Source organism: Neophocaena asiaeorientalis, unplaced genomic scaffold (assembly GCF_003031525.2).
Source record: "Neophocaena asiaeorientalis asiaeorientalis breed wild unplaced genomic scaffold, Neophocaena_asiaeorientalis_V1.1 scaffold409, whole genome shotgun sequence".
NCBI lineage: Eukaryota > Metazoa > Chordata > Mammalia > Artiodactyla > Phocoenidae > Neophocaena > Neophocaena asiaeorientalis.
In genome coordinates this window covers 592,605-617,652 of record NW_020175208.1, presented here as the reverse complement: position 1 = coordinate 617,652, position 25,048 = coordinate 592,605, and the positions used below count along the sequence as shown (strand labels likewise).

General features: G+C 48.1%; 1 protein-coding gene across 4 annotated transcripts in view; it reads right to left on the bottom strand.

Moving 5' to 3' along the window:
- Nucleotides 1–6,148: 6,148 nt before the first annotated feature.
- The window catches only part of LARS2 (leucyl-tRNA synthetase 2, mitochondrial), a 272,119-nt gene continuing 253,219 nt past the window's right edge, over nucleotides 6,149–25,048 (bottom strand). For 3 of the 4 annotated variants that reach the window (XM_024765316.1, XM_024765314.1, XM_024765315.1), the window contains 2 exons: nucleotides 18,790–18,917; nucleotides 14,803–15,100 (listed from right to left, as the gene is read on the bottom strand). In XM_024765316.1, the coding sequence (XP_024621084.1) occupies nucleotides 14,921–15,100; nucleotides 18,790–18,917 (308 nt within the window). In that variant the 3' untranslated portion in view covers nucleotides 14,803–14,920. Of the gene's footprint in view, nucleotides 6,318–14,802; nucleotides 15,101–18,789; nucleotides 18,918–25,048 lie in introns of those variants that run through there. The other variant, XM_024765317.1, reaches the window with a different exon arrangement.

The window sequence follows — 25,048 nt, the reverse complement described above, 5'->3', positions numbered from 1 at the left end:
CTTCCTGGGGATGACATTCAGAATTGCCAGATCTCCTTAGCCACCTGTTCAGAGACCATCTCTGCTAGAGGGAAGGGCCTGACACCCATTCAAGACTTGAAACTAATGAACTGAAACTACCAAAGCTATTAGCCCCCGGAAAGTTCAACTCCTGAGCACGTGAGGAGATCAGCCCCTCTCTCTAGCTTCTTGACAGAAGACAGGGCAAGTTCTTTCTGGGGAGAATATTATCCACCTCATTCTCTAGTGTGTTTTTTTTTTTTGCGGTACGCGGGCCTCTCACTGTTGCGGCCTCTCCTGTTGCGGAGCACAGGCTCCGGACGCGCAGGCTCAGCAGCCATGGCTCACAGGCCCAATTGCTCTGCGGCATGTGGGATCTTCCCGGACCGGGGCACGAACCCGCGTCCCCTGCATCGGCAGGCGGACTCTCAACCACTGCGCCACCAGGGAAGCCCTCTAGTGTGCTTTTATACCTATGTCTGGCATACACTAAAAAAAAAATTATGACACATGAAGAAGCAGGAAAACGTGATCTTTCATGGTGAAAAAATAAACAAATAATAGAAACAGACCCACAGATAACCCAGCTGTTGGAATCAGCAGACTAGGTATTTAAAATAACTTTAAATACATTAAAGAATTTATGTAAACAGATAGACAAATATAGGGGAAAAATGGACTAATTCAACAGAAAAATGAAAACTTATTTTAAAAAAACCAAATGGGGCTTCCCTGGTGGCGCAGTGGTTGAGAGTCTGCCTGCCATTGCAGGGGACATGGGTTCGTGCCCCGGTCCGGGAAGATCCCACATGCCGCGGAGCGGCTGGGCCCATGAGCCATGGCCGCTGAGCCTGTGTGTCTGGAGCCTGTGCTCCGCAACGGGAGAGGCCACAGCAGTGAGAGGCCCGCGTAAAAAAAAAAAAAAAAAAAAAAAAACCAAATGGAAAAATTTCAATTAAAATATATAGTATCTGAAATGAAGAATTCCTTATATATATAAGTTTAACAGTAGACTAGACACAGGATAAGAAAGAATCAGTGAACTCAAAAACATGCCAGTAAATAAACAATTACCACATAACCCAGGAATTGCATTCTTCGGCATTTATCCCAGAGAAATAAAACCTCATGTTCACACAAAAGCCTATACATGAATGTTCATAGCTGCTTTATTGGTAATAGCCAAAAACTGGAAAAAACTCAGACGGCCTTCAGATAGTATGTGCATACCATGGAATGCATCTCAGTAATAAAAAGGAACAAACTACTGATAAATGCAAAAACTTAGATGAATTTCAAGGGAATTGTGCTCAGTAAAAAAAAGCCAATCCCAGAGGTTACATACCATATGATTCCATTTATGTAACATTCTTAAAATGACAAAATTATAGAGATGGAGAACAGATTAGCTACTGTCAGGGGTTAAGGAAGGAGTGGGGATGTGGTAGGGAGGTGGGGTGGTTATAAAAGGGCGACATGAGGAATTCTTATACTGATGGAACTGTTCTGTATCTTGACTATGGTGGGGGACACATGGACCTACTTTTGTGATCAAATTGCACTGGACTAAATGCATGCACACACATACATCAGATCAGTACAAGAAAGACTGAGGAAATCTGAATAAGATCGGTATATTCTATTAATTTCATTATCATGGTTGTGATATCATACTACAGTTCTGCAAGATGTTATCATCGGGGGAAATGGTACAGGATCTGTTTGTATTACTTTTTTTTTCCCTTTTTAATTTTTATTGGAGTATAGTTCATTTACAATGTTATGTTAGTTTCTGCTGTATAGCAAAGTGAATCAGTTATACAGATACATATATCCACTCTTTTAGATTCTTTTCCCATATAGGTCATTACAGAGCATTGAGTAGAGTTCCCTGTGCTATACAGTAGGTCCTTATTAGTTATCTGTTTTTTTGAAAAATAGTTCTTTATTGGAGTATAACTGCTTCACAGTACTGTGTTAGTTTCTGTTGCACAACAAAGGGACTCAGCCATATGCATACACATGTCCCCATATCCCCTTCCTCTTGAGCCTCCCTCCCATCCTCCCTATCCCACTCCTCTCAATCATTGCAAAGCACCGAGCCGATCACCCTGTGCTATGCTTCTGCTTCCCACCAGCCAAATATTTTACATTCGGTAGTGTGTATGTCGATGCTACTCTCACTTCGCCCCAGCTTTGCCCTCCCACCCCATGTCATCAAGTCCATTCTCTATGTGTTAGCATACAGTATTTGTTTTTCTCTTTCTGACTTACTTCATTCTGTATGACAGACTCTAGGTCCATCCACCTCACTACAAATAACTCAATTTTGTTTCTTTTTATGGCTGAGTAATATTCCATTGTATATATGTGCCACATCTTTTGTGCCCCATCTTCTTTTTTTTTTTTTTGCCACATCTTCTTTATCCATTCATCTGTTGATGGACATTTAGGTTGGTTCCATGTTCTGGCTATTGTAGATAACACTGCAGTGAACATTGTGGTGCATGTCTCTTTTTGAATTATGGTTTTCAAAAACCATAGGGTATGCATTACTTCTTACAACTGCATGTGAATCTATTTTTTAAAAAAGAAAGGAAGGACTTCCCTGGTGGCGCAATGGTTAACAATCTGCCTGCCAATGCAGGGGACGTGGGTTCAATCCCTGGTCCTGGAAGATTCCACATGCTGTGGAGCAACTAAGCCTGTGCGCCACAACTACTGAGCCTGCGCTCTAGAGCCTGCGAGCCACAACTACTGAGCCCACGTGCCACAACTACTGAAGCCTGTGCGCCTAGAGCCCGTGCTCCACAACAAGAGAAGCCACCGCAACGAGAAGCCCATGCACCGCAATGAAGAGTAGCCCCAGCTTGCCACAACTAGAGAAAGCCTGCACACAGCAATGAAGACCCAATGCAGCCAAAAATAAATAAATAAATAAATAAATAAATTTATTAAAAAAAGAAAAAGAAATACCAAAGAAAATTCTTTAAGCCAACAGGAAATTATCTCAGACTGAAGGCCAGATCTGCAGGAAGAATCAATAATATAAGAAATGGTAAGTATTTGGGTAAATATAAAAGACTATTTTTTTTTGTTTTTAAAGCAAAAATAATAAGCAATTTGTGTGGGATTTATAACATATGTATAAATAATTTTGACAATAGCTCATAATTTGACAATAATTTGACAAAAGGACAGGAGGGGATAGTTCTGTCAGAACAGTTAGATTTGTCCATTGTGAAGTGATTACAACACTAACTCAAGGAAGACTATTATTGGTTAAGGTTGCACATTGTAATGTCTAAAATACCCATGAAAAATAATACAAGGAGATATAATAAATATATTATCTATTCAACACTCATGACAAGTAGGTAGAATGAGCATTAACACCCAATTTCACAGGTAGAAAAACTGAGGCTTGGAGAGGCTAAAGCTTTGCCTGAGGGCACCAGATGGGAAACAGGTGCACCAGAACTTAAGACAGGTTTTCAGACCCCCCAAGCCCAGTGTCCCTCCCATCATTCTGAGGTTCAACAAACTTTTTCTGTGCAAGACCAGATAATAAATATTTTAGGCTTTGTGGGCCATAGAGTCTCTGTTGCAACTACTGAACTCTGCAAAAACAGCCTCAGAAAATTCATAAATAATCGAGCATGGCAGTGTTCCGATAAAACTCTTTACTTATAAAAACAGGTGGTGGGCCAGATTTGGCCCATGGGTCACTGTTTTCCAGTCTTGCATTATGCTACTGTCCAGTGGTTTTGTGGATCTAGCCCAGAGAGGGTCATTGTGATCCACAGCCAGTGTCCACAACCACCAACATAGCAACAGGCTCTTTTTGGTCTATGGCTGTCCCCCGCCCATCTCCCCTGCCTGGCTCCCATGGGCTCTGGCCCCAGCCTTATGATAAATAGAAACCTTAGTTCCATTTCATTCCTTCCTCGGGGGAAATATCCAGCAACAGGCCAGGGACAGCTGGGCCCCGATTACTGCATCACATTTTGCTCCCTCACCTCTCCTTTCCAGCCTTAAAAATAAACCCACAGCGCTTCCGCCAGCAGCAACTCACTGCCTTCTCACCATCTCCCTGTGGCTTTACTTGAAGCTCTCTCCCCTGAGGGCTTCCAGTCCTTAGGGTCAGCCCAACCCTTGACAACCAAGACTTTAAAACACACACAAACAATATTTGCAAGAGGCTGATGTGCTCCAATAATGTCCCATGACTGACGTTTAACAATGACTCTGTGGCAGCCCAGGTAAGAGAGGCCAGAACTGAAGGCTTAACTGAAAGACAGAGCAGGAAACCATCCAGTTGCTGTCCTTTTGTTCCCCTGGCAGAGAAACCCCCAGACTGTTACTTAGGGCTGCTCAACAGTTTCTAGTTTACAAAATATCCCCAGACTATTTTCAGCAGATTTCCCTTCCAGGACGCCCATCTCACCCAGCAGCTGGCATCACTGTGTCAATTTTGTTATACTTTTTTTTTTTTTTTGGCCTCACCGTATGGCATGTGGGATCTTAGTTCCCTTATCAGGGATCGAATCCGTGCCTCCTGCAGTGGAAGCGCGGAGCCCTAACCACTGGACGGCCAGGGAATTCCCTCAATTTGTAATTAAGGAAATAAAAACCTCTGCTGGGTTTAACAACTTGCTCAAGGTCACCGAGCCCACTTAGGACTAGAATCATTCATGCAAATATTTACTGAGCACCTACTGTGTGCCTGATGGTGTTCTGGGTCTGAGACACAGCAGAGACTAAAATTGCTGTAAATAAATAAATAAGGCTGCATGAGTCCCTGCCCTCACGATGCTGACCTTCTGGAAGGAGAGACAAATGATAAGATAAATATGCAAACTGTGTCATTATTTGCTAGGGGGTAGGGGATGCTGGGGATGGGGTGGTATTTGGTATAGGATGGTCAGGGAAGACCTTACGAGCACAGAGACCAGGAGGGGGTGAGAGAAGGAGCGATTTGGGGAGGGGCTTTCTTGGTAGAGGGACTCCAAGTATGAGATATTGAGGCAGGAGTGTGCCTGGTGTGCCCGGGAACAGCAAAGAAGCCGGTGTTTCTGGAGCAGAGTGACCTCGGAGGAGTGTGGAGAGGCAGCGGTGGGAGGGAGTGGACCCATCATGTGGAGACGGCGTCTTATTCATTTCCAGGTACACTTTGCTCAGCACAGCAAAGAGCAAAGCACGGCTGATCAGAGGTTTATGGCAGCTTGTGGGGCTGCAGTAACAGATGCCCTCAACCCTGCAGGTGACCCGGTGTTCTGTCCTCACCCGGAATCTGTCCTGGACCTCCTGCGGGGAGGAGGGGCACAGGTAGAGTGTGTGGGGAGAGGCCTCCAACTCACATTCCTAGCTCTTGCACTGAAAGATCAGCACCTGCATAAAAACGAGATGGGATCTGGGAAGCGAAGACCCTTCCGCCCCCTGCCCCCACCTCTCCCTGACCTCCAAGTCCACCCTCTGGGAGGCTCCTGTTTGTCATTACCCTAGGCAGGCCCCCGCCCAGACCTCTGACCCCTGCCCTGGCCCTGGGGCTGTGCCTCAGCTCACCTGCCCCACCTGTGACCACCTGGCAGTCATTTGTGGCCGCAGGGAAAGGGAGGGCTCTGGGAGGGGAAATGGGGAAACCAAGGTCAGGTCTCTGAACCCTCCTCTCCTTCTCTGCTCCCTTCCGCAGGGCCCTGTCTCAGGCCAGGAAAGCGCGGAAAAGGGGAAGAGAAAGGACCTATCCTGTGCTAAGCACTTACTGTGTACCAGAGCTCATGACCTCGCGCATCCTGGTGGGCACCGTCCCTGTGGGGCGGTGGAGCCTCTGAGCTGTGGGAGGCTGGCCCAGGGTCCTGCTGGGTAGGTCATGACTGGCTTTTTTTGCTTTCAGCACTTGGTGTTATAGATTTTTTTTTTCTTAAAGTGTAACTGATGTACAATATTCTATAAGTTATAGGTGTACAATACAGTAATTCACAATTTTTAAAGGTCATATTCCATATATAGTTATTATAAAATATTGGCTGTATTCCCTGTGTTGTACAATATATATCCTTGTAGCTTATATAGATTTCTTAAAAAAAGTGAACATTTGAGGAAATAGAGATTCTGAAAACTCATACACATTAAGCGTACAGGTCAACAAATCCTCTTAAACTCTGCCATCAGCACCCAGATCATGAAACAGAAACCAACAGCACCCACCTCCAGACACTCACCAGCTGGCGACCTCAGGCAGGTTCCCCGACAGCTCCAAGCCTCAGTCTGCCCATCCGTAAAGTGGGGCCCTGCTTGTTAACCTCCTCACAGCACATCTGGTGAGGATTAAATGGGATAAAGCATTTAATCATAAGAACACTGGCCGAGTCATCAGCCTTTCTACATACACGAACTCATCGAACCCTCGCAACAACGCCAAGGTTAAAACTGTCATCCCCACTTCCCCAGGTGAGGAGACGGAGGCTCGGGGGATTAAGCGGCCCGCTGAGCTCTCAGGACCAGTACCTGGGAGAGCGGGGACTCCAGCCAAGCCGAGTTCCAGGGTCCCCCATCTCACCTGCCATTTGCCGAGCTCAATCTCTGCACAAAGTTAAGCTTAATACACAGTAGAGTCCCGACTTATTACTGTGCTTCCATCAACCATGCAGACGACTCCCACCATAGGTGGGTGCTGTCACAAGAGGGTTCTCTGCAGTTTGATGCCTCCGGTGATGGTGTCACCTGAGCCCAGGTGAGGATGGGGGCCTCCCTGTGTAACTGTCTGCCTTGGCCCCAGCCTCAGGCCCTTCCCTGACTGGCAGCTGTGGCTTGGATTAATGCTCAAGACTAAATTGCCCTCCCCACGACACTCCTAGTCACCTGGTGTGAAGCTCATCCTCTGTCAGGCAAAACTGAATTACCAGTTACCTCCCCCAAAGCAGGTTTCTGGCTGTGGGCTTGTGCACGTGTTGTATGCTGGCATGTATGGCGTGGGGTGTGTGTGCAGTATGTGTGGTATTGTGTTATGTGTGTGTGGTATCTCTCTATGTGTGTGTGGGTGTGTGTGTGCGTGTTGAGGTGTGGGTGTGGGTGTGTATATGTGGGGTGTGTGTGTATGCGGTATGCGTGTGTTGTGTATGGGCTGTGTGTATGACGTGTGTGTATGTGGTCTGAGGAGTGTGTGGGGTGTGTGTGTGTGGCGTGTGGTCTGTGTGGTGTGTGGCGCACGCGTTTGTGTGTGTGGCGTGTGTGTGTGTATGGCATGTGCGTGTGGTGTGTGTGTGTGGCGTCTGTGTGGTGTGTGTGTGTGTGTGTGTGGCGTGTGTGGCGTGTGTGTGTCGTGTGTGGTGTGGGATGGGGTGGGGTGGGGGTGTTAAGTCTCCAGGACCAAAACAAGGTGAAGCATTTAGGGCTGTGTCACATTTCTACCGTTAATGAACAGCTCTGACCCTTCAGTAACAGGAATCTGAAGAATTTCCCAGGTTTCCAGCAGGGCACGTGGGAAACCTGCCTTTCTCTACCTTTTAAAATGCCCCACATCTTCCAAACCAGCATAACACTCCAAACTGTCTGCATTAATCAATGAGTGAATCTCATGGAGGAGGAAAGTGGGGAGAACTAGAGACCAATAAACGGACCTTTGGAGTAAAAATCAGTCATTTATAAAGTGGCACAAAGCAGATCTGTGATTTCATACATTTCTGGAGTGAGGCCTGGAGCTCAGGACAGAGCGCAGGGCCGGCATCAGCCGGCAGGCGATGAATGAGTTATTTCAGAGCCACTGTCGGCAGCATTCACACACTTAGAAGGTAAACAGTCGTCACTCAGGAGATGCCTATATATCCAGGTGTCAGCAGACAAATGAGTTATTTAGAAGATAACAGATTTACACAGACAGCCAAGAATTTAAAAGCAAAGATTGTTCAGGTGGTGGAGGCAGGTGGCTGCCCACCGAAGATTTGGGTTCCCCTTCCCTTAGGCAGAGTTGTTCTTGGGAAGGGGCTGCCCAGCTGGGACCACATTTCCCAGCTCCCTGAGGCCAAGAGAAAGTGGGCAGAAGTGATGTATGGCCATTTCCAGACCCGGCCCATGAAAACCTCATGAAATTCCACCTCTCTCTGCCCATATCTGAGGGCTGGATATCAACGTGCAGGGTAACTTGAGAGCCAAGAGGTGAAGGTGGTGGAGGTTCCTTCAGCCTGGGTCCCTCCCTCAAGCTGGAATGGGATGGAACAGGATCCCTCCCTGCTCCCTTCTCCAGAGGATTAGACTTAGGGAATGAGAAATAAAGTTTGCTGAGTGAGTGAGCCCACTGTGGCTTAGGGGTTTATCTGCTATAGTTACATTAACAGCTGATAATTTTTGAAAAATTATTGCTCAAGATGATTGGTAGACAATCAAGACACTGGCAGACCACGAAGGTGTTAGTGCACAGTTAAGGGGTTGCAGGTAATCATGAGGTAACTTGTAACTGAGGTCTACTGCACTCACTAAGAGGGGAACTGACTCCTAAGATGTTAGTAGTTGTCTTAGTTCTGGCTGCTCTAACAAAGTACCATAGACTGCATGGCTGATAAACAACAGAAATTTATTTCTCACAGCTCTGGAGGCTAAGTCTGAGATCAGGGTGCCAGTTTGGTCGAGTTCTGGTGAGAACCTTCTTCCGGGTTGTGGACTGCTGACTTCTTGTGTCCTCACGTGGCAGAACGCAGAGGGGAAGCAAGCTTTGTTGTGACTCTCATGAGGCCACTAATCCCACCCACAAGGGCTGCACCCTCATGACCTCACCTAGTTACACCTCCAAAGCCCCACCTGCTAGTATCATTTGGAAGTACGATTTCAACATATGAATTTTAGGGGGCTACATTCAGGCCATAATAAAAATCAATTAAGATATTACTAGAAAGCTAACATGTTATCTGATAACAGGTTAACAGACAACTAATCATGGAGATACTTGGTGACATCTGGCTTTTCAGCCTATTTCCACGTGGTGGCTGCCTTGTGTCCTGCCCACTGACAGCGAGCCCCCTGGGGAACCTCGCAAAGCCCCACTGGCCCACCCTGTCCCTGTTTCTATTGGAAGGGAGCTGCCTTTTCCCTGATGAATGACATTCCAGGTTCAGTGAATAATAGCACCTTTTGGGTGGCCCCGCCTCCCTAGTTGACCCCACAGTGTCCACTATACCCACTGGACACTCGCCCCTCACCTCACAGTGTCTGAGGAAGGGGATCCCTGCCCAGGCCCGGTTCTTCTCCTGGTCCTGAGGCAGCCCATGAGGGTGCAGCTGCAGCAGGTGTGGCAGGCGAGTCCACCTTTAGAGGGGGCTGGGGCGAACCACCCCTAAGTAATCACAGATGAGGTTCTTCTGTGGGCAGAGGAAAGGATGTTCTGGGGAAGACACTGGCCCAGCTGCTGTGAGGCCAGGCAGCTCTCACTGTGCCCACAGGCCCAGGCCAGGTCTCCCCTTCCATGGAATTTTCCTCGCAGTATGTGGAGTAGAGCAAAGTTGACCCCCTGACTTCTAGGTCTCACTGATGGGGCTCAAAGGTGAGGGCTCCCTGGGAGTCGTCAGTCCCAGGCTCAGAGAGAAAGCCCAGACCTCTCCCTGGGCACCAGGTAGGTGCTCACCCAGGTGTCCTCAGATCAGGAAGTGTGGGCTTGGCAGGTTCTAGGGTACTCTGAGAGCCAGAAATCAGGGCTGTCTTGGAAAACCCAGGAGGTTCAGGGCTGGTTTGCATCAAGGCCTTTGGGAAGCAATGTGGTGGAGTAGGGTTGGAATCACGGCTCTGCCAGCCTCTCATGTGGTCTTGAGCTGGGCCCCTTCTGTGGTAAGGCTCTTACAACAGGGCCTGGCACATAACTAGTCCTCGGTAAGTGGTAAATGTTATTATTGCTGCTGATATCGGGGCATCTCAGGCATCACTGGGTGTCTGGCACGGGCCTGCTCTTCCAGAAGCCAGACAAGAACTGGAATTCAAGTTCAGGGCTTGAGGCGCATGGAGGTGAGTCATGACTGTTGGGTTCCAGGCGTGTGACTCCAGCAGGCCTGGCTCCCCACCCCCGCAGGGCCTTGTTACCCCTGCATCCGCTCCCTCATGTGGGCAGACGCAATGAAGATCTGGAGTGAGGTCAACCGTTCTGGACGGCTGTTGGCCCCACCCTGGGATCCAAGGCTGCTCCCCACAGGACTGGTCCTTCCTCAGCCGTTCCAGGCTGCCCCCTCCCTGCCAGCACTGCCTGCCCACCCACCCTTGGGGGGGTTCCTCCTTGCTCATTGTTGGTCACCCCAGATTCCGATCTCCAGACTCATCAGCTTGGATGAGAGCCTTTGGCCGCCCACCCTCTGAGCTTCAGACAGAACTTAGCCCATGAAACAGATGTTTTCTGCTTGCTCTTCTCACAGGAAGAAACAGAGTACAGGCTCTACTCATTTTGTCTACCCTGATGGTTTCCACAATTAAGAATATTTACCTCCTGAGCTAAGTTTTGCCTGGCGGTACCACCAGGCTTTTCCTGCAGGGTAGGGGCAGGGGCCCCTGAGTGGAATGAGCACAGAATGGGGGTCAAGATATTCCATCACTTGCTGTAGGACCTTAAGCAAGTCACAGCCTGTGTGAGCCACGGTTTTGTCATCTGCAAAAGGGGGAATGACGCCTTCCAGTTTGGTCTCACCCACTGCCTTGAATGCAGCAGCACTGCCCGGAGCCACCCAGCCCAGGGCATCAAGGCAGGCCCAAGGCAGCTCAGCTTGTCCTCACTCCATCCTATGTTCATCCGCGTCTCTTGTGACTCTGTGTCTGTCTAGAGCGTTTCCTCACCCACAGACTCGCTGCTTCTCAGGCTTCTCAGGACTCTCACCTTCTCTTCTTGTGGTGGTCGCCTTGGGTGCTCCACCGGGTACTCCTCACAAGCAGGGGTGCCTGTCCCCAGCTCCCGTGCATGCTGGCTGCCGACGGCTCAGTTGTGCTCCTCTTTGGAAACCTTCCCTGAGCCAGTGGGAGTCCCTTCATCCCAAGATGCCCAGGAAATTACTAACTATCCCCCTCCACCTGGTGTTGGCCCACAGCCAGTGATGGACAGATTCAGGGTACAAAAGCCCAGCCCCCTTCTTTAAGGAGGGTCTGCGGGGAGGTGAAACATGAGTGTGGGGCTCCAGTCTGCGGGGCCACACACATGCCAGAGCTCCAGTTCAGAATTCCCGGGAGAGAAAGAACAAGAGCTGTATTTCCTCCCAAGACACCCCACTTCTTCCCTCCCTGAAGGCGGGTTGGGGCTGAAGAGAAAGCATGAGCTGTGAACAGAAAGGCAGAACTGGGGCTGAATCCTGGCTTGAGCAGCTATCAGTGGCATGATGTAGGTAATCCGCTATACTTTTCTAGGCTTCAGTTTCCTTCTTTATAGGATGTGGGTCATAATTCCCACTTTGTAGCACTGATGTGAGGATTTAAGAGCACCAGCAAAACCCCTTGCACGGTTCCTGGTGCACAGGATGACCCTGTAGACTTGTCTGCCTCCTTCCCTTCCCTCCTAGGCGGAGAAACACCAAGAGGGCAGCTGGTGGTGGAGGCCAGGGCATGCCCTCTTTGGCCCGAGTAGTGGCCGACTGTGGCCCAGCAGAAATGTCATCAGCCCAGGTGCATGTTGCTGCATGTCCGTGTGTACTAGTGGCCTCATAACCCTGACTTGGGCTCAGTTCGGGAATCAAACCACCTGGAAATGAAAACCAAAGCCAACTTTGGATCCTCAGCTTTTGGTTTGGAGGCCATCTTGTCTGAGCATTGGCCTGCCAAGAAGCCTGTGGGCCATGAGTGGCTTGCAAGGATTTCTGGTGGACTTCTTTATGTGGCCACAAACCTCTAGCTCACACCACTGGGCCATCTGCCCCCAGCAGCCTCAGGCCATCAATCAGTAAACCCCAAGCCAAGGCAGCAAAGGCAACAAGAATAATGGCCACTCCATTCAGTCGCGAGGCTTCCCTAGTAAGCACCAAGCTTCCAGCCAACATCTCAATTTTCCTGACTTCAAGCAAGATGGGCAATTAGGTGAGGGGACTGGTAGGTACAGTGGATGGCATAAGGGGATTTGGAGGCCAGAGGACCTGGGTTTGGATTCAGTTCTTCTACTTAGCTGTGGAAACTGAGCAAATTACTGAACCTCAGAACCTGGGTATCTTCATATTTATGAGAGAATAATTCCTTCCCTCTAGGGTTTTAGTGGAAATTAAATGACATAATGCAAGTGAACTTGTTGAGTCCAGTTTTTGACCTAATCAAGGCAGTTAATAAAGGACTGAGATCATTTCCCACCCCAGGGATCAGATTTTTCTGTTCAATTTTTCCATTACACCAACCATCTCAGTAGTACCAATGAGCTCTTGTTTTTAAAAGTTTTATCCTCTTGGAGAAAAAGGTCTCCAAAGACGTGCTGGTTAGTCCAGTGGCCTTGAGGCTGGACTCGCCCATTGCTCTGGCCAGATTATGTGCAAAGGGCTCCCTACACTCATCTTGTTGACAGACTCAAGACCACTTACGTTACTTCTGGAATAAACAAGACAATCAAGCAAAAACACTCACTCGCCTCCTTGTACCAAATAGCCTCATCCGTTCACTTATATTTAATCCACATTTGCTGGTACATGGAATTGGATTGTGTACACTCAAGTCAGCTCTAGGAACATCTTAAATATTTGCTCCAGAGTTCCGGCCCCTGCGTTCCCTTCTGGTCCTAGTCTTTCCCAGCTCTACTTCATTGTGTTTTGGTCGTTACCAAATTCATCCCAGTTAAGCTGAAGGTTAGGGAGAGAAAGGACTAGTTAGACATATGGTTCAAATGCATCAATTAATCCGGTGGTTTTCAAACTTAGCTGTCCATTAGAATCACCTGTGGAGCTTTTAAGATTTCCCAGATGCCCAAGTGCACTTCAGATCAATTAAACCAGGATCTCTGGGCATGGGGATCAGGCAGAATATTAAGTTTGAGTCAAGTGACTTAGTTGCTGTTACTAACATTCCTGAGTCAGTATGGTCTACCATGTTCTGTAAGTTCCCCATGCATCCCACTTTATAACAGTCCACGTGGAGTCAGGCACATAGCCAGTGCTTCAGATGACGATGGAATACCTCAATCTGTTCCTGATTAACTCCCAGAATTGGAATATGGTGGCTATTCCAGGATCACACATATGTCCCAAAGTCATACATGACAAACATTTTATTCCATTAAAAAAAGTCATCTGTTAACTGCTGAAGTGCAGGGGACCACATCTGAGGCTACTTCAGAAAAAGGCATCAGAGAATGAATACAGATTTTCAGTGTCACAGAATGGCTAGATTCTCCTCCTCCTCCCCCTATTAAATAGTAATCAGTGGCTTAGGCCAGTTCTGGTAAGAGCACCTGATAGCTGACTTCACAGAAACCCAGGATCACCCTAATATACAATGACACAGGGTCTCCCTGGCAGCCAACTGCTGTGGCTCAAGCACAGGAGGTGATGCCTGGGCGGCATCAGTCCCACCCCCTGCGGTGGACTTGCTCTTCCTAATGACTGGCTCTGGGGGCCACATCCATGGCGGCATCACCAACTGCGGCGCACATGAGCAGACTCCCTGTTGAGCTGCAGCGGGCTCTGAGATTGGTTCCATCCGAGGCTGGAACCAGCTCCGTTCCGCTTCACTTCACAGCAAATTTTACACCCTGAGGGAGTGGTTAGGAAGCGCTGCTCACCATTCACAGTGGGAAGTGGTACTTCGTCCAAGAGCCTGAGTACCAGGATCAGAGAAGGCCCGGCAGGCAAGTCCAGCTGGGCTGGGGTGGAAACAGCCTGCACGGCAGGGCTGAGAAGTGGTGGGAGTGCTGGCAGCCAGACTAGCCCTGCTTGCCTTTTGATTCCGAGCAACTTCTTTTTTTTTGGCTGCGCCAGCCCACAAGATCTTAGTTCTCTGACCAGGGATCGAACCCGGGGCCCACGGCAGTGAAAGCGCTGAGTCCTAACCGCTGGGCCGCCAGGGAATTCCCCTGAGCAACTTCTGAAGACCCCAGTGTCCACTCCGCATATGGATATTTGGACACGATCCAAATGGCTTCTCCATCTAGCCTGAAGGCGGGAGACAATCCGCCACGATGCTGAGGCTCTGTAACCTGTTCAACAGTGACTGCCCACGCTGCTCCTCAGCCCCTATGCCTCCTCAGTTTAGCCTTATGTTCCTAACACCTGCCTAAGGCAGTGCAATGTCTGGGGTCCAGAAGCTCCCAGGCTGCTCGAGAGGCTTCGTGCTCATCCTCGCTTGCTTTTCAATTCACCTTCTCGCTCCCACCCAGCTGAATCTCTGGTGGCTTCCTATGGGGCTAGATGCTTCCTCCACCCTGCAATGGTGGAGGAAGGTACTGGGTCCCCACCCCGCTTCACTCATATTTCTCCTCTGCCTTCACCCACCTTCACCCCTGCACAGGCCACACCTCAGAGGCACCCTGTTGATGCCAGCCCGTCAGAGTGCAAAGGCAGACATTCAAGACATTGGGCTTGGGGCTTGGTGGCACAGTGGTTAAGAATCTGCCTGCCAATGCAGGGGACACGGGTTTGAGCCCTGGTCCAGGAAGATTTCCACATGCTGCAGAGCAACTAAGCCCGTGTGCCACAACTACTGAGCCCGCATGCCACAACTACTGAAGCCTGCACGCCTAAAGCCCACGCTCCACAACAAGAGAAGCCACGTCAAAGAGAAGCCCGCGTACTGCAACGAAGGCCCAACACAGACATAAATAAATAAATAAATAAATAAATAAATAAATAAATAAATAAATAAATAAATAAAATTTATGTATATATATAAAAAAGACATTTGTTTTTTTCCTGTCTCTGGGCCCCAGACTCCTTCCTTCATCCCAGACCTGGAGGAGGTGCCTCAAGCCCTCGTGGTAGCCGCAGCATCCCTTTAGTCACTCCTGCACCAGGAAGTTGATGAGGGCGGTTCGGGGGGAGAGGAAGGCCTTCTTGATGCTTCGCCCCTGTAAGAGCCTGACACCCAGTTCACTTTGGAGAACCAGTTCGTGGACTTTGTCCTGGTCCTGGGCAACTTGTTGGGGCACAGGGATTTTGCCGCAGGCTTTGTTGTTGATCTGAGAAGGTGAAAAGCCGAGACAAACAATGAGCAAAGTCCTGAGAGTGGCAGGCAGCCAGACATCAATACCCACTGCCCCTCAAGGGTACTGCTGCCTCTGTGTGGGGAAGGAGTACGGGAAAAGAGAAAGAAAGGCAGCACCCAGCTTCCCAGAAGAACAAAGCGCACTTAGATGGGTAGGATTAACGCCCGAACGCTTTGGATAAGGAGAGGGAGAGGGCGCCACCCTGTATTTCCTGAGTGTTGCCCGTCACAGCTGTGGTGGAAACTATGTCAAAAATCCTCAGCATGAGATGGCTTAGGCTGTATCCGGGGGTAGAGGGATTATTGTGTTACTGAAGCTCAAATCAAGTTCAGATCTGGCTACAGGGGGTGTCACCGAGGATTTACCTAGATCTCACGTGGACTAATTTCTGGGGCGTGTAGGCAACCTCCCTCCCTGATGACTGGCTCCAGAAGGGGGCGCTCAAGTTTGACCACCTGGAAGCTGGATCTACATCACACACAACTCTTGCCTAAAACGGGCCAGTACAGTTCTAGCCGTAGTGGTATTCACTGAATATTAGTTTCATAAGGATAAACTTCACATCAAATATGAACTGATACTGCCACCGAGGAAAGCGACACATGACCCAAATAGCTTCTGAACTGCTGTGCTTCAATTCCTCCATCCCATCGCTCCTGTAAGAACGCTTACGTTTTTTTCACAAATGCTCCTGTTTTTAACTTGGAAAATAAAGTCACTGTGTTATGAAAAATTACCAGGAAGAACTTCTGAAGTTTCAACCCAAGCACATTATCCAGGATCCCTTAATCACCCACCTCATCTTTTCAGATTTCTGTAGAACTTAGTGGCATTTTTATGGGCTGCATTAGCCTAGATCACTGGGTGGGAGACAAGTAAGACATCACCTCAAACAGTGGCTGCTTGACTTCAGAAAGGTCTCCCAGTCCCCATTTGGTGGCCTTGCAAGCTTCCGCCCCTCCAGCTTTGCCACCGCCACTTCATCGCTCAGCCTTGGTCCGGGCCTCTGCATTGTTCTCTCGGACTTTTCCAACAGCTGCCTGGAGGGCCCCTGGCCACGAGCACTATCCACCCGCCCCATCCACCACTACTCACTGACAGGAGCCCTGCAATGGCTAATGACAATAAAAGCTCACGTTGTCTGAGCTCTCACTCTGTGCCAGGCACTGTGCTCCACAATCCACCTGAGTGAACCTGTTTATCCCCACCACAAGCCTGTGAGGTAGGTCACAGCCGTTCCATCCCCGATTCACAGAGGGCAAAGCTAAGGGATAGGAGGTGAAGCCACTTACCCAAGGCCCCTTTCCAGCAAGTGGTGGAGACGGGATGACCCCATGGACCCTCTCTCTTCCCTGCCAGCCCCCAACCTCTCGGGATGGAGTCTGGCCTTCTCTCCAGTGCTGCCCTGCCTCTGCCTCTGTTCCACCCCCTCCATGGCTCATGGTCCAGTGAGGACTTCCCCCGCCTTTGCTCCTTTCTCCACTAGGGAAATGCTGCTCCTCTTTCAAAGCCAAGGTCCACATCCCCTTCCTTGGATGCCTCCTCCAATCCCCCAACTGCCAGAGGCAGCGATGCTGATGCTAGCAGCATTTAATATTTACTGAGTGAGTTATTAAACCCTGTTCTGCCACTGTTTCCTCACTTGTAAGATGGGGTTAGGCACGTATCTGCCTTGTCTGTGAAATGGGGAAAACGGCGGGGTCTGCTTCACAGGGCTGTTGTGCGGGGTTAATGAGTATCTGGAAAGTTCTTAGTCGGTACTCACTGCGTGTTAGTGGCTTTTGTCATTAGTGTGTCCAGAAGCAGGCTAAGTACCTCCTGGCATTATCCCATCTAATTCTTTCAACAACCAGGTAAGGCAGGCCCTGTGTTTTCTGAGGAAACTGAGGCTTAGAGAAATTAAGTATTTTGCAAAACTGAGATGGTCCAACTTCCAAGCTCTTACATCTTAACCTGGAGGCTACACAAACTCTCGGTGTGCATGACAATGTGTGTGCCTCCCCAGACTGTCCCTCCTGGGTGCTGGGCTCCATGAAGACGATGTAGTGCCTCTGGGCTCAGAGCACATGGGCACGGCTGAACTGAATTACACCGAGTTACACCGTTCTGTGTTGCAACTTCTATTTCTGGCCAAGGCACCAAGTGAGATCACGTGGAGACAGAACACAGACCTTAACAGAAGTCCTGCCACGTGGCACAGTGCCCCAACCCAAAGGTTCTTGAGTTTGGTGTACTTGCAGGGAGTCCTCCACACATTTTAAATCTTGGATGTTTATATCAATGATAATCTGAAATTATTTTACCAATTATCAAAACTAAATTTCTTTTCTTCAGTGGTAATTTAAAATGGAAAGACGTTTTCACAGATTAAAACTTCAGTGTCTCAGGTTGGTATTTCTCAGTTGCGCTGAGGATGAGTTCTTAGGGGTACACAGATAGTTATTTCTTAGAAACATTATTCAAGTTAAAGAAATTGCCTCTCTGTGCCACAGGCTGGTTTCGGTTTTGAGGATTTTGGGAAGAAGCCTAGCAGCCCCCCTCCTCCCCTCCATGGGGGGGCGAATTGGAGGCAGTGAGGAACTAAGTGTCGGGGAGGTGGTATGGAGACAGAGCATCTGTGAAGGACCCAGTCTCCTAGGGGCAACTGTCTTTCCCAACATGGATCTGCCCGCAGGGCCCAGGGTTTGCAGACAAAAAAGGTGGGGCCTGGCAGGCCCGGCTCCTGTTCAGCCCCTGGGTGATTATTTTGTGGTACTTTCCACAGTTTGCAATTATTTTGTTTATTTTTCTCTTTCCTTCTTCTTTTCCCCTATCTCTCCCACCAGGCTTTAAGCTCCGTGAGGGCAGGGACCCTGTTTTTTGCATTTCAGTTTGTGTCCCCAGAGCCTAGCACTGTGCCTGATGTATTGATAGCATAGGTAACTTGACAATGACTGAGGAATAAACAAATAAACGTGGGCAAGGTGACGAGCTTCTCTGAGCCTGTGTCCTCAGCTGAAAAAAATGGGAACAGCTAAGCCTATCTTTTAGGGTGGTGAGACTTAAATTAAACTTGGGATGTAAGTTAGCTGGCCCATGTGTGGTTCAGACTAAAAGGTTCACCCCTTGTTTTCTTTCCCTCTTCAGCCACATCAGCATATTTAAGAGATATTCCTCATAATGGGTCTCAGATTAAACAAATTAAATACATAAAAATTACATAAGGATAAACTATAGGAGAGTTATTTGCTCTATAATCAACTACTTTTATGTATTTAAAATGATGCAATTTACCAAAAAATAAATTTCATGTAGCCTTTCTGGAATATATTTTGCAGCACGAGGTGTTCCTTGCCCACCTCCTCACCATCACTCTACCCCCTCCAAGAGCCCAGAGCAGCTGAATGAAACTTAGAGAGATTGAAACACAGTTGGAAAGGAAGACAGTTAGAACCTATAATGCAGGACAGGTTGATACTTTCCACTTTCTGGCCACAAGTTTTATGCTCACAAGCTTTTGGTACGTGGTAACTTCAAAACTGAAGGTGCTGGCAAAGGAAGACAGGCTGGAGGGTTGGGCGGAGAGCTGAGTGGGCTAGAAAGGCCTGGCGAGAAATTTCCAAACCCATCCGTGTGTGTGTGGCCGGTTCGCCTTGGCCCTGGGGGCTGCAGGAGACACTCACCAGAACCGCCATCTGTACAACATCGGGCTGCTGGAGGAACTGCGGGTCCACAGCTGGCCAGGCTTGAAGCAGCACACTGGTGTCCCAGGCGTAGTGAGTACACAGCTTCCTTGGCACCAGCGCCAGGCCTGCAACGCCAAGGCACAGAGAGTCACTGAGCACGTACGAGGCCCTTGGGAGCACTAATAAAGCGTTTGCCCTGACACAGCCTGGCTTGGAGCCGTCTGAGGCCCCAGGAGGCCACACCATGGCTTTCCACAGCCTACCAGGTGCCCCCTACTTCCTTCAGCCTGGCTCATCATCCCAGTTTATAGGTAGCTTTTTCTTTTTTTTTCAAACAACACCCAGAGCCATAACGATGGATGGACACACTGTTCTCAAGTGCATTTGCAAAAGCAAGGCTGCTGCTTTTACTCGGTCTCTCTGCAGTCCTGCTGGTGAAGGAATCCTTTGTGCTCCTGAGAGTGGATCCCAAAGTAATGAGCTGCATTTGCTTCCTTTCTGGCCCATGAATACTTGTGGCCTGAGAGTACTTTTACTCATAATCACCAGAGCCAACATGCTGAGAACAGCGGGCACTCCTTCTGGACCTACTCTGAGGGCGCTCAACCTTTCCGCTAAACTTCTTCTCGGGAGGGGCTCCCCCCATTGCCAAATTGGAAAGAGCTGTCCTTGGCTCAGGGTGGGTCAAACCCGAGGAAGCAGGGAGGAATGAAACCCTCTCCAGTCTCTCTTCCCAGAGTGCTTCACGCTGCAGCTCCCAAAGCAGAGGAGGCTCACCATCCAGAGCTGCTCAGGGCCAACTGTCAGTGCTTTGGGACTTCAACCAGGAGCTTCCTAGCAGGGAAAGTTTGATTTCCAAGCCTCTGTTGATCTCATGAGTACAAGAGATGCCCCCAAATGGGCAGGAAATACACAGAGCAGAAAACAGATCACTGGGCAATTGTTGTGTGGTATCCCCGCTGCCTCCTGGTCCTCCCAGAGGCAAGCCCTGGGCAAGCGGGCAAGTGCATGTGGCCCGTGTGCCCACGCTGGGGGCGGTGCTGTGGTAGATGCACAGCCCTTACGCTGTGAATGGCTTTTCCAGGGCTGGTGGAGGTGGGGTGGCCCTTACATACCTCCCCCTTATTACTAGTCTTGAGACCAGCAGATGCATTTGAGGGATGGGCCCATAGCTCAGGGGATGGTCTGAGGCCAAGTCTGGGACAGAGGGAATGAATCCCACCAATGCCAGTCCCGAACACTAGCTGTGAATGACAATGTTTTATTTTATGTTCTTTGATGACAAAAGTAATGCATGCTCCTTGCAGAAAATTTGTAAAAAGTCTAAAAACAAAGAAGAAAATCATGTTTACATAGATAGCATCTTTTTAACTTTTTATTTTGAAAGATACTAATGTAATATATTTAATGAATACTTGTATGTACAAACCAACTCCACAAAATGAAACCAAACTACCACCAGGATCATGCTGTAGATATAGTTTTGGATTCTCTTTTTTCCTACATTTTAAACTAATAATCAATTTCATGGAAAAGGATGACACACTATAGTATATACAGTATGGCCACAGTTTTAGTAAATATTTAAATAAACAGATAAAAATTTAGAAGGAAATACATCAGAAAAGCAGCAAGCATTAACCCTGGGAGGCAGAAGTATAGGTGATCTTTCTATTAAAAACAAATTTATTGATGATGATGAAAAAACACCACTGAAACAATACCAATGCTGGTGAGGAAGTGAAACAATGGAATTCTCATGTACTGCCTCTATCTAGGCCTTTAGTAGTATTAGGAAGAAGAAAGCTACCAGAGCATTCACTGAAGCATTGTTGACATTATTTTAATAGTAAAAATAATTAAAACTTCAAACAGCCCATATGACCATTAGTAGGCGACTAGATAAATAAATTGAGCTATTTATTCAACAGAATATTATACAGAGTGAAATGGAATAACTAGAACTATAAGAATAAACATAAACTTCAAAAAAAATTTATAGATTTTCTACAAGGAATACTTATTACTTTTGTAATTAGAAAAGATATTTAAAAACAGTTTTCCATGCTATAACATCAGTTCAAGATTTTTCTTCTGTTTTTTTTTTTTTAGGTTTCATTTTCTTGCCCATTTATCCATAATTTATTTTGCATATCATGTGAAAAAACATTCTTAAAAAGAACTTGGTCAGGGCTTCCCTGGGGGCGCAGTGGTTGAGAGTCCACCTGCCGATGCAGGGGACACGGGTTCGTGCCCTGGTCTGGGAAGATCCCACATGCCGCGGAGCGGCTGGGCCCGTGAGCCATGGGCCCATGAGCCTGCACGTCCGGAGACTGTGCTCCGCAACAGGGGAGGCCACAACAGTGGGAGGCCCGCGTACCGCAAAACAAACAAACAAACAAAAAAAACTTGGTCAATTCTCCAAATCCAATCTGTTGAATAAACCTTCTCTTCCCTATTGGTTTGTGATTTTTCTTTTACAATATATTATATTAGGGATGGTATCAGAACTATTCACTACAAAGATACTCAAAATGCCTGTCTGTGATGAGCTGAAGAACGGGCCAGAATATGAATTAACACACTGCTTCCTTCATTGAGAAATTCTTGCTACCAAAAAAATGGTCAGTCTTACACGAATATGTGCTTAGTGACACAGGTGATGTACCTACTGAGCTCCTTATCTTGGCCTACAGACAGTTCCTAGACCAGCCTCAGGTCTACGGACCACTCTGAATAGCACTGGTCCATTTTGTTCTGTTGACCTCTGTCTTGGTTCTTGTGCAGGCATCACAGATTTGTTGTAGCTTCACATGTTTTACTGTCTGTCACTCCTATTGTAACCCTGTGCTGCTAGTCAACCTGAGGGAAGGGAAGGCCCATCGGGGTCTGAGAATCAAGTTGCATAAAAGATGTATTCCTGGGGCCCATCTGGCCCCTGTGTCCTGGGATTCCCATGCTTCTAATGAACCTACTCCATTTCTAACAGATGTGCCTTTTGGCAGAAGCAGAAAGGAGCTTCCTGCTTGTTCCTCAGAAGGGATCCTATTAAGACTCATATCGCAAGACAGAGGTCACAGAAGGAAGATAATTACTTCTTCATTTTAGCTGGCTGGGCCAGCATGCCTTGTCCTGTGACCCAGCTGCAGTGGGAAGCATTCCAAAATCTCGGCATGGCAGTTGTACAGGATGCCTGGGAGATGAAAGGACATTGGACACAAATGTTCTGGGCAGAAGCTGTTACAAATTCCACTTTAAAAAAAATGAGGAAGTCCAGCCTTCCTGGAGCAATTAGGATGCTTATTTATAGCGGCCTGGGTCCCTGCCAGCAATTCCATATAGATGGGAGTGGGGCCATCCTGCTCAGCAGGGAGGAAAAGAAACTTACCACCCCCAGTTCTACGTAGTGTTTTTGCCTTCCTGCTCTTTTTAGGGTAGTAAAAATACCTAATATTTGCATGGCAAATACAATGGTTTCTTTACGTGACACAGGTCAGGTCAAGAGCTGGCCTTTGGGAAGCATGTGGAGAAAGTCTGAACACAGGCTGGGAAGTGGCAAGGCCCTGGCACACAAGGCCACCACGCAGGGCCAGCTGTCACTGTCAGCCCACCCCCTTCCTGCCCCTCCTCTGGAGAGCTGTTGTTGCTGACCTTCCCGTGAAATAACTGAAACAAGCCTCCTCTCCCGCTCTGAGAGCTGGTGAGGTTGCCATGACACCATGGCACCCGGAGTGAGTGCTGGGTGGTCATGGTGCCCGTGGATGGCAGGCCTGTCTCCAGCCCACCCCCATCCTCATATACACACAGAGGAGGACCTGGGGACTCTGTGGTGTCTCATCCCCATCATGCCTCGTCCAGCCCTGGCACTTCCAAGGAAGTGGACAGGAAGTGATGCTACTTCACATTAGCCTTTACCCACAGAAAGGGTTCTGTTGACATTATTTTGAAATAACAACACTGACACAGCATACACATTCATGTATAAAACCATCCGAACATCAGCAGATGTCTTACTGTCCCTTACAAGTATCTTAGCGTCCCTTACAAGAAGTGTTCCCACACTTCCAGATTATTTGTAGATTTGCAGTTATTGTTGCTGTTGTTGTCGTTCCTTGGCTGTACTGCGTGGCTTGTGTGATCTTAGTTCCCCAACCAGGGACTGAACCTGTACCCTTGGCAGGGAAAGCGTGGAATCCTAACCGCTGGTCCGCCAGGGAATTCCCAAGATTTACAGTTTTGTTGAAATTAATGAATACAGCATATATGTACAGCAAAACAATATAGCTGCAATATTTTACCACCATTTTTACTAAGAAAAATGGGTTTATGGTGGTAGACTATACTTCAAGATTAGAGTTACTTCAGAAACTTAAGAGAGGCAAAGGGTCACCTTGTTGTGACCCTCACAATTAAAGTACTGATGGAAGACTTGGAGATGACAAGAGGTAAAAGCCGGAGGCAAAAACCAAGATTGATAAATCACTGTTGAAACTGTAAAAATGGCCAGAGAAATAGAAATGGAGATCTTATCACCACATTTTAAATAACTTGTATTTTGGACAAGAGGCTCATCTCAAAGCAGCACAAAAAAACAGAAAAAGAGGAGAAATCACTCAAATGCCCATCAGTGGATGACTGTTTAATAACCTATGGAATATTCACTGGGTAGGACACCATATAGCTGTTAAAAAAGAACAGGGCAGGGCTTCCCTGGTGGCGCAGTGGTTGAGAGTCCGCCCGTCGATGCAGGGGACGCAGGTTCGTGCCCCGGTCCGGGAAGATCCCACATGCTGCGGAGCAGCTGGGCCTGTGAGCCATGGCCGCTGAGCCTGCGCGTCCGGAGCCTGTGCTCCACAATGGGAGAGGCCACAACAGTGAAAGGCCCGCGTACCAAAAAAAAAAAAAAAAAAAAAAACAGGGTCAGCCTGTAAGTGTTGATATAGAACGATTCTATACACTCCATATGGTAAGAGAGAAACATTTCACATACATGCATGGAGTTCTGTCAAATCAACTATCCAACTGGCAGTGGAGGTGCTTGGGGAGAGCAACTGAGCATAGGGGTGAGGATGGGAGGGAACTTAGGACACACCCTTTGTAAGAACTGAAGGTTTTACAATATGCATATAGATGTACTTTTCAATGAAAAATCTAGGTTCTGCTTTTGCTTTAAGAAGCCCAGAGAGGTACACTGGAGGGTGAAGCTATTTTCTGCAGCTGGCTCTATGTACTTTTCTTCGGAAGCGGGGCTTGTGTAGCTGTGAGATCACCCTCGAGGAGCAGCGCTCCTTGGGCACTTAGGGCAGACCCATCCCATCACCACGAGCTTCTTCACGCTGCTCTGCAGAGCGATGCAGGAGACACGGGAGCCTCACACACTAGTGGGATGAATGGCTGCATCTGGTCAGTTGTGTGTGTGTGTGTGTGTCTATTAAAACCTTCCACAACAAGAAATAAATTGCTTCTTCCCTTCCTTCCTCTCTCGTCTATGACATTCCAGAACCAGAATCTCAACACTCAGGACTTGTGGGTTTAGAAAGGTAATTTAAAACAAACAAACAAAAAGAAATTGAAATAATTATAGATTCATAGGAGGTTGCAAAGAAATGTACAGGAGGTCCTGTGACCCCTCCCCCAGCCTCCCCCAGTGGTAACATCTGGCATAACTACAGCACAATGTCAAAACCAGGAAATGGACATTGGTACAATCCACAGATCTCATTCAGATTTCACCAGTTTTTGTTTGTTTGTTTTTGTTTTTGTTTTTTTTGTGTGGTACACAGGCCTCTCACTCTTGTGGCCTCTCCCGTTGTGGAGCACAGGCTCCAGACGCACAGACTCAGCAGCCATGGCTCATGGGCCCAGCCGCTCCGCGGCATGTGGGATTTTCCCGGACCTGAGCATGAACCCGTGTCCCCTGCATCGGCAGGTGTACTCTCAACCACTGCGCCACCAGGGAAGCCCAAGATTTCACCAGTTTTATAAGCACTAACATGTGTGCGTGTGGCTTCATATAACCACCACTGCACTCAAGAGACAGAACTGTTCCATCACCACAAGGCTCCCTTTCCCCTTTTATGGCCACCATCCCTTCTGCCCAGTCCCTAACCCTACCCTGGGCAACCACTAATGTGTTCTTCATCTCTGTAGTTTTGTTTTTTTCAAGAATGTGATAAATGGGATCATAGAGTATATAGCCTTTTGAGATTGGCTTTTTTTTTTTTTTTTTTTTTTTTGCGGTCCGGGGCCCCCCCCT